The following is an 11,644-nucleotide window of genomic DNA, read 5'->3' on the forward strand; positions in this document are numbered from 1 at the left end:
CCGGTGGTAACAGTCGCAAGCAACCTCAGATCGAGGGTGTGGCGATGGTTAAGGTCTGATATCCTCTATGTAAAGTGAATCTTCTATCCGGGCACAATCAATCCACGTTAGCCAAACCCATCAAAGTCAAATATGAAGAAGTAATAAATTGGTAAAAATACCAATTTATGCTTTTGACAATACATCATGTTTTCTTTTGATTCAACATCTTGATGATCGTAAAACGTCTATCATTTAAGATAGCGCTTTCTTCCACAAGATATTCCACGCGGCCTAACACACGAAGCGGAAAAGGCAATTTTCACCTTTCACCAATTAGAAGCAGCTCCGAAAAGGAAAAGAAACAACGAGCTCTCCCCGTCCCGGCCCCGCTCCCCGCCACGCCAAGTCGACGGCCGCTCGCCGCCGCCCCTCCCTCCGCCTCGCCGTCGCCGACCTCGGCCGTTCGGCCCCTCCCGCGGGTGGGTGAGCGGCGAGCCTCCCTTGCTTCTCTGTCCTGCCCTGCACGGCAAGCAAGACGAGAGCGATCGGCGTCGGGATGCTGAGGCGGCGGCTGAGCTCCCTTCTCCTCCGATCCCCGTGCTCCTCCGCCGTCGCCTCCTCAATCCAGCAGCAGCACCACCTCATCCTCCCCACCCACGCCGAGGTGACCCCGCTGTTCCCCTTTCCTTTTTCTTCTGCGCATTTCGTCGAACGCCTCGCACGCGCGCACAACGTGGCCGGACCGGATCTGGCGTGCTTGCCTCTCTCGCTCCATTGGGGTCAATACGTTCCTCTCGTTCCTAGATGCTCATCCGCCTGACTGTTCTCCTCGCAGAAACCGCCGGCCCTGAATCTGCTCAGGCTCTTCACATCCCTAGCTGTACGTTCGTTCCCAAACCTGCATTCTTATTATTTGTGACAAGTATGCAGACTGTATGTGAATAATCGGTGATGTACCCTCTTTTCATTCTGTAGGGAACCGATGGTGACAGGCCGTTCATCGCTTTTGTCTTAGGTAATTTTGCAGCATTGGTTTTGCATTTATAAATTCCATGCATATCTGTGTAGAGTAAACTGAGGAACCCTTGCCTCAATGATAATCAGTGCTGTTTCACATTTATAATCGCTTTCGTCTTAGGTAAAAAAAAAATCTACCTGCACTCCCCCAATAATGCAGGGTTGGTTTCACATTTACATACTCCATGCATAACCTGTGTAGAGTAAATTGAGGATCACTTCTATCAATGATAATCAGTGCTGTTTCAAGTTGGATTGTGTTGTGGCGCTCAAATTTCAGTTGTTCACACGACTAATCAAGATCCTGCATGTAGGGGGACCTGGGAGTGGGAAAGGAACGCAATGTAGTAGGATCGCTTCGGATTTTGGATTTTCTCATGTGAGTGCTGGTGACCTTCTGCGGAATGAAATATCTGCTGGCACTGATCAAGGGTAATACTTCTTTCCGTTCAATCCTCTGATAACCTTATAATGACGCGCACGCACATGCATGGTTCGGTGAGTTGATTTGTCAGTTTCATGGCATTTGCCAGGGAGTGGATCCTGGAGATAATAAGGGAAGGGAGGATTGTTCCATCAGAGATAACCGTTGAACTGGTCAGAAAAGCAATTGAATCAAGCACTGCTAAACGGGTTCTTATCGATGGTTTTCCAAGGTGTGAGGAAAACAGAATCGCCTTTGAAAAAATAGTAAGTTCTCTGTTTGGCTTGCATTACTGGTCCAGAACTTTCTATTAATTGAAATGGTATGTGATGAGATGGATAAGTCCATGATGTTCACCAGTTTCTGTTCAATTTTTGGAAGGCTAATAACAGGCGAATCTTGAAGTTTTGTAGCGCTCTTGGCTGTAACCATTTGTGTATGCACACTTGTCTTTACTTTTTTTTTACGTCGATATGCTGGCCCAAAACTGGCAGTGTACAGTATGCAATCAGCAGTTTCTTATGCATGTATTTTTTTAGTAGCAAATCAATAACTATGTCCTGCTCTAGAGTGATGCACTTTTAGGTTTTATGCAGTAGTCCACAGTTAATGTTAGCCCCACTATGGTGGATGTATGGTTGCAACTCAACAACTACTACAAGCATTTATATCAAAGAAAATGTGTGTGCTGTGGTCAAGCAATAAGAAGACACTGGCATACCAACTAAGATATGTTTCATTGTTGTCCGCTCAATAATTGCTAGTCAGATAAATGTAGATTGCATGGTCCTGTTCTGATATGTTGATGAATAAATTTCAGACTGGAACTGAACCAGACCTTGTGCTTTTCTTTGACTGTCCTGAGGATGAGATGGTTAAACGTCTCCTAAGCCGTAACCAGGTTGGTCGTTGTACTATCTCTGGAGTAAATTGTGCTAGATATATATACACTATATAAGTATTGTACATTTCCCAATGCTTATTCGAAACTTACTCGATATGTGTTTTTCTAAGACTTAATTTCCCAGCCGTTACTTTCGGCTTTGACAATCATCTTCTTATTACTCCCTCTCTCTTAACTAACATGAAATATAGCATTCCTAAAGGATAGTCCTTGTGGTTTGCCACAAATGATTTTCTTCTTCATATGTCATTTAAATTGAAGAGAAGAAACACTAATCTCATCAGTGTAGTTCGTGCATATCATAATGGGAGGTTGATTAATGCTCTAGTGGAGTTTCCTTTAAAAATAATAATAAAATATATCACATTAAATTGATCTCTCTATTTGTTTCTGTTTTTTCGATTATCTCATGCATGCGTCTTAGGGACGAGTTGATGATAACATTGAGACAATCAAGAAGCGTCTAAAAGTGTTCGAGAGTTTGAATCTTCCTGTTGTTGAGTACTACTCTTCAAGGGGAAAGGCACACAAGGTAATTAATCTATTTATTTTACGCAGAGTGTCCTGGACAGGAGCACTTCTTGTACCTTTCTTTTATGAACCGTACCTTTACTTTTTTGACGTGCATTTTCCTATTTCCTTTACACGGAAACAGAGCTCTACCCTTTATTCTAGAAGTTGATTTAAAAGGCTTCTTAATGTGCAGCATTAAACTATACCTGGCTTATTTTCTTGAACTTTTACAAATGCCAATATATATTTCAGAAACATCAAACATATGGGTTACCAATGTATAAATAGCAGGATAGTGTTTCCAGGGAATCATAGGACAGAGAGGCAGAGCCAGGATGCGATTCCCTCGTGTTCTGAATTCATATAACCGTAAGACCATTTTTCTATGTTGTGGGGAGGGGAGTGAGATCAGAGATCTGCCTATTTATTTGATATTAGATGAGTGTCTGTAATTCACTCATCTTGGAAGAGATTGCTAATCTCTTCAGAAGGGGTACATATCAGGGATATAACATAGTAACATATTCTGTATATCACTCATATTCAGGATCTGTAGGATGTCTTATTTATTTTCGAGACTTGACCTTTAGGGTGTCTAAGACTACTTGTTGATCTCCATGCAGATAAACGCAACGGGAACTGAAGATGAAATCTTTGAAGCAGTTCGCAAGTTGTTTTCCTCCTTAAGGTAAATCCTGATGCTTAAGACACGAGACTCCTCTCATATTCTGTGACTATGTCCGCTCTCCTGAAGGAGGTGCACATTCTTGCATTATCTGATTTCTGATTGCTTGCATATCATTTTCTAGTCCCAATTACTGAAGTTCTGAAAGCTTTTCAGTCCTCACATATTTAGCATATCCCAACCCTTCCAATTAAATGCCCAAGTTGCAGCACCCACACTTTTCAATACATTAACAAGTGACGGCAAGTTCTTTTATACTAAGCCTGCCGTTGCAGCCAGGGTAGGACATTTATAAGCAAAAGGGTATTGCTTGTACGTAGGTGGCAAGGGATTGAATTTCTGAATCTTCGCCATTTGTGTTCACTGCGCACAATAAAGAAAGACAAACTGACAAGCAAAATGAGCAGAGTAGCATTTGTCTTGTTGATTGATGGATAAGGGAGAAGAGGTCCGGGAGGATGCTACGTTGCGAACTTTGTCATCTTGCTGAGTCGCCGAACCCTCGCCTGTAGCTAGTTTCTTGACACGTTTGACTAAGCAATACCAGCATCTTCTTCTAATGAAGATGCACTACCTGTACAAAAGAGAGTTGCAATCATTTGACCGTTTCGCCCTGTTTGCAGGCTATGAGGAGGCTGTCGTCGTCTTCCGCAGGAGCCTGAGGGAATTAGAATTGCGCCTGGCGGAAATACTCTTTTCTTTCCTTTTACTTTTACATCTCTTAGCACAATAATTGTACATATTCTGATACACGGTCTATGCCTGTGAAAACAGAGGGCCACTGGTGAAACGCCCAGCCTGCTATGATAAACCCTTACCCTCACGCTCTCGTCGTGCGCCACGGTATAACCCATGACACGCTGGTATGGCAGCAGCAAAACTGCTACGACGATATTTTTCTTACCAGAATATGATATAATTGTATGTGCGCCGTGCTTGCCTGGTGACGATTTGCTATTTGTATATATCTATTCTCAGATAAGAGGTGAGAACTGCAGGCGTCCGATAAACTAGTGATTTGACTGAAGGAAAAAAGCAGTGTACGTTTGGATTTAGTTAATGTGAACTGCCGGCGTGTTTTTGTCAGTTGTTGACCGGCCGTTTAGTAGCTGATGCGATCTTGAAACAAAAGTGTGGAGCGCCGGCGCTTGCACGCGAAGTCTAATCTGAAAACTCACCATCTCCAAAAGATTGTTTGTCTATGCACTCCACGGGAGGAGAAAGCTCTGCTACTGTTGACTTGTGCTATTCATTTATCTTGCCTGCATCATCGCCTTGCAAGCCATGGAGCGTGGACACCTGGCACTTGCTACAGAGCCGGCGCATCATCGTCGTCGTCGTCGCGCTGACAGGTGGACTTCCCTGAGGGCCTCCTTGGATCATAGGAAAGGAACCCATGAATTCGATTGGAATATATGCAAAGGCAATACGCGGAAATATCGCAACATTTTTTTGTGAAAACTGTCTCGATCGCACGCACATAATCCGGGGAATGAAGAGGTTGAGGTGAACCTGAAATTTGTGTTGGAATCTAGGCATGGAGAAAAAGATGATTCATCATGAGCAACGTCGGCATCGACTGGACCAAGCTACCATGAGTCCATGGCGTGAGGTCATGTGAAGACTTTTGAGGAGCAAAACTCCAACGGGGCCTTCATCCGGGCATGTCATAGCCAGCCAAAAATTTCTCATTTATATCTTTCCATCCCCCAAAAAGAGGGGAAGTTGAAGTGTTTGTCTCCAAAAAAGATGGTGTTTTGCACATCCACACAATCAAGAAAACATAAATGTGCCCCCGCAACAAAAAAACACACACATAAATGTGACTATTACTTTCTACCACGATATATAACTATAAAACCTAACAGAATATATGAATGTGCTCCCTCTGTAACGCTCTTATATTTCTTTACGAGTATATTTTAGACAATCTATAGATACTGATCTTTACACGTGTAATGAAGACTTTTGAAAGGGAAAAATGGGTTCAAACTTGACCAAAACTATACCTGGAACTTCATTAATGTGTGAGTTGGAGGGGGGCTCGAATGTCATGTGTATTTCGCAAGGAAAAACAAGGGTGTCATGTGTGGCATTCGTCTTCCGATCATTACGACTCTTAAAAATGTTTTGTGTTGTGAGATAAAGGTAGTGAAACGGAGAAAATGATCTATTCTAGACTCTAGGGAGCTCCTAACCTCGTGTTGGCCTGCATGATTAACCAGCTAGCTGACACTCCTAAAAATTGGTGTTCCTAGTCTTTGTTCATTGTTTTTGAGATAGCCCACCATCCATGCTGAATGGTAATTGGTGTTCCTAGTCCACTAAGTAGTGAGGACACTCGCACTCTGCTGATCCTACGAACACATCCCCAAATCGCCCCCACTTTCGCAAAGGGAGGAAATATCGCAATGTCATTTTTTCGGAAAATCGAAGGTGTCCTTTTAGAATGAAAATCAAAGGTTTCATGGTGGGAGCATTCTGCAGTTAACAACAACTACTAAGATGCCACATCTTGTCACTTTCTCAGACGGAGATGGTAAAACAGAGGAAAGGTCCATTTTGGACTCTACTAGGGGGCCGCTAGCCTCGTGTGAGCCTGCATGATTAACCAGCTAGCTGCCGCTAACGGTGAAAGCTAGCCAGGATTATGACCCCCTCCCTATGAATCTATGATTAGCTGGGTGTATTTGTCCTATGCCCCAAACAACGGGCGAAGGTGATTCACTAGGAAGGACAGGGACGCAGCTGCGCTGCAAGTTGCGAGCAAAATTCCAAAATCCCAGGACCGAGAATCTCAGCCCTGCGTCCTTGTGGCAATCAACCAAGCAATGTTGGATGGAGGAACATCGATCCTCCAAAGAAAGAACAAGGGGATGTTGGGACGCTCATCTTGCTGTTGCTGGCCCCACTGCCAAGTCATATTTATCAATGTAGGATGAGTCTTTTGACAGGGATAAGGTCGTGTGCCCTTGTGGGAAATGCATTGGAGCACCCGAGTGTCACGTACCCCTATATGAAACTAGCATTAAGAAAATATCAGAAAATTTCACAAAAATCAGATATTTTAGGATATCAAACCTAGGTGACCATTGATTGCACACTTGTTTCATTTTCGCTGGGAATGGTTGCCCGTGGTATCCATGGCACTGGAGTTCCGGTCTGACATACATTACATCCAATTATCTTTTTCTATACATACGATTTTTTTTGTCCTTTTTACTGAGATGAACACGGGCACTCATTCCCCACGAAGTTGAAGACGAGTGTACAACAGGCACCCAGGTTCATATTCCAAAATTTTAGAATTTTTTAAAATTTGCAATATGTTTTTAATGCTATATTCATATAGGGGTGCGTGGCACCCGAGAGCCACAAATCCTCTTCTGTGCCTTTGTGTCTTATATTATACCGTATCTGCCATATATATACCCACTTGTGTGTTGAACAAATTGAGTGGAAGGACTGCCAAGTCCCACAGAAAAGAAATCCTTAGTACCTAGCAACCATTGTTAAAATGCCGGAATATCCCTCATGAAAATTAATAATTGTTTACTATATGTAGTTTGGTGATTCTTCAAATCGGCATATTCGACTCTCCTATCTTTCACCCCTTCTCATCTCTGTCGGCTCATCTCGTGTGTGCACAAATCTCCTTCCAACTCGCGTATGTGTTATGGAGATCATGATGATTTGTAATAAGAACTTATGAAAATAGAATGCCATATCTCGCAAAATTTAATTCAGTGTGCATTCCAATTGGCGATGATGATGATGCTCCAAACCAAATGTCACAAATTCTATCTTCAAAATTCGTCTGTCTCCCCTACACCGCTCCAAAACGAATGAATGGAAACAAAAAGATCCAAAATTTGAGTGGGGCCCTTTTCTTTCAAAAATACTAACAAGCGAACGTTTCCTGGGAGGAGGGTGACAAGCGAACAATTTCTTAAGGCATTTTTAGGTGGTAGGAGATGGCTAATTCTGCTTGTTTTTGCCGCAGTCTTCTTTCCAGAAACCGTCATGCGTATCTAAAAAAATTGTCATGTGTCTCTGAAAAAACTGTCAGCAAAAATGTTCGCAATACCACCCCTCACAACGAACGTTCGCCAGCTATTACGGTCTTTTTTTTTGCCACGTCGAACATATTTTCGAAAATTTCAAAAAAAAAAGGAAAAACTCTGTAACAATCTTTGCTTATTACTCCCTCAAATAAATATCCACATTAAAGACGATGTACATATCTGAACTGATAAATGGGCAGTAATTAAATTCCCAAATATACTGATTAAATGCAATCATCACTGACTAATGATGCTCCAAATGTCGCCCTCTGCTCGTCCTCAATGTCGCCGTCTCTTTCTCCCCCTTGGCAACAGAATCAAACAGAGGAGCCACCAAGATCCCATCTATAAATACCGCCACCTCCGCCGATCGTCTTCCACCTCGCCTTCGTCTCCGCCGATTTGTCTCCACCCACCCACCTGCCGTCCTCACTCCCCTCCGCCGGCCCGCCCGTTCAGAGTGACGAAATGGCCGTGTCGACGGAGCTGCCGGAGGCCGGGTCCCCGCAGGAGCAGGAGCAGGGGACGGAGGCGCCGCCCGGCCCCGGCCTGCGGTACAACTCGCCGCTGGTCCAGGTGTCGCTGATCGGGCTGGTGTGCTTCTGCTGCCCGGGCATGTTCAACGCGCTGTCCGGGCTGGGCGGCGGCGGGCAGTTCGACCACACCACGGCCGACAACGCCAACACGGCGCTCTACGCCTGCTTCGCCATCTTCGGCGTCCTCGGCGGCGCCGCGCACAACCTGCTCGGCCCGCGCCTCACGCTGCTCCTCGGCTCCCTCACCTACCCGCTCTACGCCGCCTCCTTCCTCTACTACAACCACCGCAAGTCCCAGACGTTCCCCATCATCGCCGGCGCGCTCCTCGGCGCCGGCGCGGGCCTGCTCTGGGCGGCGCAGGGCGCCATCATGACCTCGTACCCGCCGCCCAACCGCCGGGGCAGCTACATCTCGCTCTTCTGGTGCCTCTTCAACCTGGGCGGCGTGCTGGGCGGCCTCCTCCCCTTCTCCTTCAACTACGCCCGCACCGACGCCGGCAGCGTCAACGACGCCACCTACGGGGCCTTCATCGGCTTCATGCTCCTCGGCGCCGCGCTCACCTTCCTCGTCCTGCCGCCCGCCAGGATCGTCCGCGACGACGGCACGCGCGCCACCAGGGTCACCTACTCCTCCGTGTCCACCGAGGGGTGGGAGATCCTCAAGCTCTTCACCAACTGGAGGATGCTGCTCATCCTGCCCGCCGCATGGGCCAGCAACTTCTTCTACACCTACCAGTTTAACAACGTCAATGGCCTCCTCTTCACCCTCCGCACCAAGGGCCTCAACAACGTTTTCTACTGGGGCGCGCAGATGATCGGCTCCGCCGGCATCGGATACTTCCTCGACTTCGGCTTCGCCAGCCGCAGGAAGCGGGGCCTCATGGGGGTCGCCGCCGTCGCCCTCCTCGGCACCGCCATCTGGGCCGGCGGCCTCGCCAACCAGCTCAGGTACCTCGACGGCGAATTCCCCGACAAGATCGACTTCAAGGAGGGCCGCCGCTACGCCGGGCCCTTCCTGCTCTACTTCAGCTACGGCCTCATGGACGCCATCTTCCAGAGCCTCATCTACTGGATCATCGGCGCACTCGCAAACGACTCGCAGATCCTAAGCAGGTACTCTCCATATAGACTCTCCATTTATGACCAATTCAATTAGTACCAATGCTGAATCTTCACCTTGTTTAAGATATACTAGTACTAGTATGTTTGAATTGGTTAGCTGTTAAGTTATTGTTTGGGATTAATCAATAGGATGCTTTGCTTAGAACAAACAGTCAAACATATATATATTGCTCAAATTAACTTGAAGCCACTGTTCTGTTTGCAGAAGAAGAACTTCTTCTTCCCATGGTTCTCACTCTGTTTTGATACTAGCAGACTCTGCTTAGAAAAGCTTCACACTAGAAAGAATAAGAAACTCCATAAACTTTGGAGAGTCCACGGACTTTACACGGCTAGGCTAGGTTCAATTTTAAAATGCATGATGAAACATGCCATCTGAATCATCATTCATCCCTGTGGAAAGGGGGTCATCTTTTTCATGTAGTAAAATACTAGTACTACACTCAACTGAAGTGTGATGACCATCACGGCAGATACTGACTAGTTAAGACAACAAGGATGAGATATGCTGCACATGCCTTGACTTGTGAATGCTGCCCCTTTCCAAAATCTAATTAAAAGGGGAACATCATTTCAGCCTCACTTTTTCCCCATTTGGAATTTAGATGTCAGAGTCTTGTTTGCTGTCTGGAACCTAGTGTTATCCAGCTTTGCCCAATTTAATGCATCAGAAAAATCTGCCGCTGCTGCTGATGAATGAATGAATGATCGGTGCGGCGGTTAGGCATCCTTAGACGAAAGAGTGATCTTTCAGGTTTGGTGCTTACACCAATAAATTTGATACCTGATAGGCTGTGATGGATAAAGATTCTTATCCAACTAACTTTTCCTTCTCTTTTATATTAGAATAAATTCACAATGTTGCTCTCGTAGGTTGGTCCTAAGAAATAGACTAAAATGGTCCTTAGTGTCATAGTCTGTGTGAAGAGGCCTTGGTGTGTAAGTAATACTTTCTCAAGTCTGAACAGTCTCATGCATCATCCTTAACATGCTGTATCCTCATGCATAATGCATTTGGTGTTGGTGCTGGTCAATAGAATTGCTCTTCTGAACTAAAGTGTATGCAATCGGTGTTGGTCAATATATCAAGTAGCTGTCTGAATAAACTTTCAACTTCTGCTGTTGCAGATACGTTGGGTTCTACAAGGGTGTGCAGAGCGCAGGAGCAGCCGTGGCATGGCAGGTCGACACCCACAAGACATCCCTGCTGTCGCAGCTGATCGTCAACTGGGGGCTGTGCACCGTCAGCTACCCGCTGCTGGCCGTCCTGGTGCTCCTGGCCGTGAAGGACGAGGACTACTCGGTGTCCAACGTCGACGACGGCGGCAAGGAGAAAGACACCAAGATGGCCGCGCCATCAAGCTTCCACTGAGGAGAGGATACGTTTCAGTTATTCATCCGCGTGTTCGCCTGCCGTGATATTTCACAAGTACAATGGTTTAGGCCGTGGTGTAGGCGTGAGTACTCACTGATTGATCATCGTGCAATCTTTGTGTTGTGTCAGATTGTTACTGGTGTGTGTGTGTGTGGTTCATGGCAGTGGTGTAGTGTTCATTGGCAACACCATGTGGCAATTTTTTTCTCTGTTTTCATTGTCGTCGGTTCACTTTAGCTGCAGTAAATGGTAACAATACAGAGTATACAGCTTCATCACTTGTTCAAACAGCTATGTCAATCAGGAAAATGGTGGTGGTGGATTCTTCAGTGTGCGCATGCGGTGTGTGCTGAGAGTCTGCTATGCCGGTTGGTGCTCACGGCTCGTCGTCAGGCAGTCTGGGGTGGTCATTGGATTAGATGGTGTGCATGGACGCGCCAGGGCACTCTATAAGACTTGTTTGTGTAGCGCTTGAGGTCGTCAGGAAGATGACGTTGGGTTGATCCATGTATCTACCACTACTAGAAAAAGGACTGTTAGTGGCGCACCTATTTTTGCCATTAATGGCGCATTATAGGTGTGCCACTATTACCACACCACTAGTAACAAATACTAATGGCGCACCTCTGGTGCGCCATTAGTATTGCAGGTAACAGTGGCACACCTTGTAGTGCGCCATTACTATTGCTACAGGTGCGCCACTGGTAACTTTTTTTTTTGAATTTTGAAGGCGGGAAAATAGTAGTGGCGCATCGTCTAACCCCCACCGTGCGCCATTGCTATTTTGAATTTTGAATTTGGATCTGGATCTAGATCTGGCTCATTTTTTTGGCTTGTTTTTTCGCTCGTTTTTTTTGCTTGAATTTTTTTAAATTTCGTTCTCGACCTGGATCTGGTACGTTCTTTGTGCCGGGGGAGCTCCACATGTGGCCGGAAGTAGAGGAGGAGGGAGGAGAGACCGTGAGGATCAGGAGAGGAGGGAGGAGGAGGTCGCCGGAGAGGAGGAGGAGGTCGCCGGAGAG

At 46.0% G+C, this 11,644-nt stretch overlaps 2 protein-coding genes across 4 annotated transcripts; both read left to right on the forward strand.

Moving 5' to 3' along the window:
* Positions 1-279: 279 nt before the first annotated feature.
* LOC123051111 (UMP-CMP kinase 2) lies at positions 280-4,436 on the forward strand. Of its 3 annotated transcripts, XM_044473893.1 has the most exons (9): positions 282-646; positions 818-862; positions 958-997; positions 1,314-1,431; positions 1,533-1,689; positions 2,244-2,324; positions 2,752-2,859; positions 3,464-3,528; positions 4,149-4,436. In XM_044473893.1, the coding sequence occupies exons 1-9, from the start codon at positions 539-541 to the stop codon at positions 4,153-4,155; spliced, it is 729 nt and encodes a 242-aa protein (XP_044329828.1). In that variant the 5' UTR covers positions 282-538; the 3' UTR covers positions 4,156-4,436. The 3 variants fall into 3 exon arrangements, 2 of the variants coding, with proteins under 2 accessions (XP_044329829.1, XP_044329828.1); XR_006423946.1 differs by lacking the exons at positions 3,464-3,528; positions 4,149-4,436 and adding an exon at positions 2,009-2,152 and having other exon boundaries at positions 280-646; XM_044473894.1 differs by lacking the exon at positions 4,149-4,436 and having other exon boundaries at positions 280-646; positions 3,464-3,532.
* Positions 4,437-7,881: 3,445 nt separating this feature from the next.
* LOC123051112 (UNC93-like protein 1) lies at positions 7,882-10,882 on the forward strand. Its single transcript, XM_044473895.1, has 2 exons — positions 7,882-9,238; positions 10,376-10,882. The coding sequence occupies exons 1-2, from the start codon at positions 8,058-8,060 to the stop codon at positions 10,617-10,619; spliced, it is 1,425 nt and encodes a 474-aa protein (XP_044329830.1). The 5' UTR covers positions 7,882-8,057; the 3' UTR covers positions 10,620-10,882.
* Positions 10,883-11,644: the final 762 nt, after the last annotated feature.

Source organism: Triticum aestivum, chromosome 2D (assembly GCF_018294505.1).
Source record: "Triticum aestivum cultivar Chinese Spring chromosome 2D, IWGSC CS RefSeq v2.1, whole genome shotgun sequence".
Taxonomy (NCBI): Eukaryota; Viridiplantae; Streptophyta; class Magnoliopsida; order Poales; family Poaceae; genus Triticum; species Triticum aestivum.

Coding starts and splice junctions, on each gene's coding strand:
- LOC123051111 (XM_044473893.1), top strand. CDS start 539: ATGCTGAGGCGGCGGCTGAGCTCCCTTCTCCTCCGATCCCCGTGCTCC. Junction 863..957: donor GGCTCTTCACATCCCTAGCT/GTACGTTCGTTC, acceptor TTCATTCTGTAG/GGAACCGATGGTGACAGGCC. Junction 1,690..2,243: donor GAATCGCCTTTGAAAAAATA/GTAAGTTCTCTG, acceptor AATAAATTTCAG/ACTGGAACTGAACCAGACCT.
- LOC123051112 (XM_044473895.1), top strand. CDS start 8,058: ATGGCCGTGTCGACGGAGCTGCCGGAGGCCGGGTCCCCGCAGGAGCAG. Junction 9,239..10,375: donor GACTCGCAGATCCTAAGCAG/GTACTCTCCATA, acceptor CTGCTGTTGCAG/ATACGTTGGGTTCTACAAGG.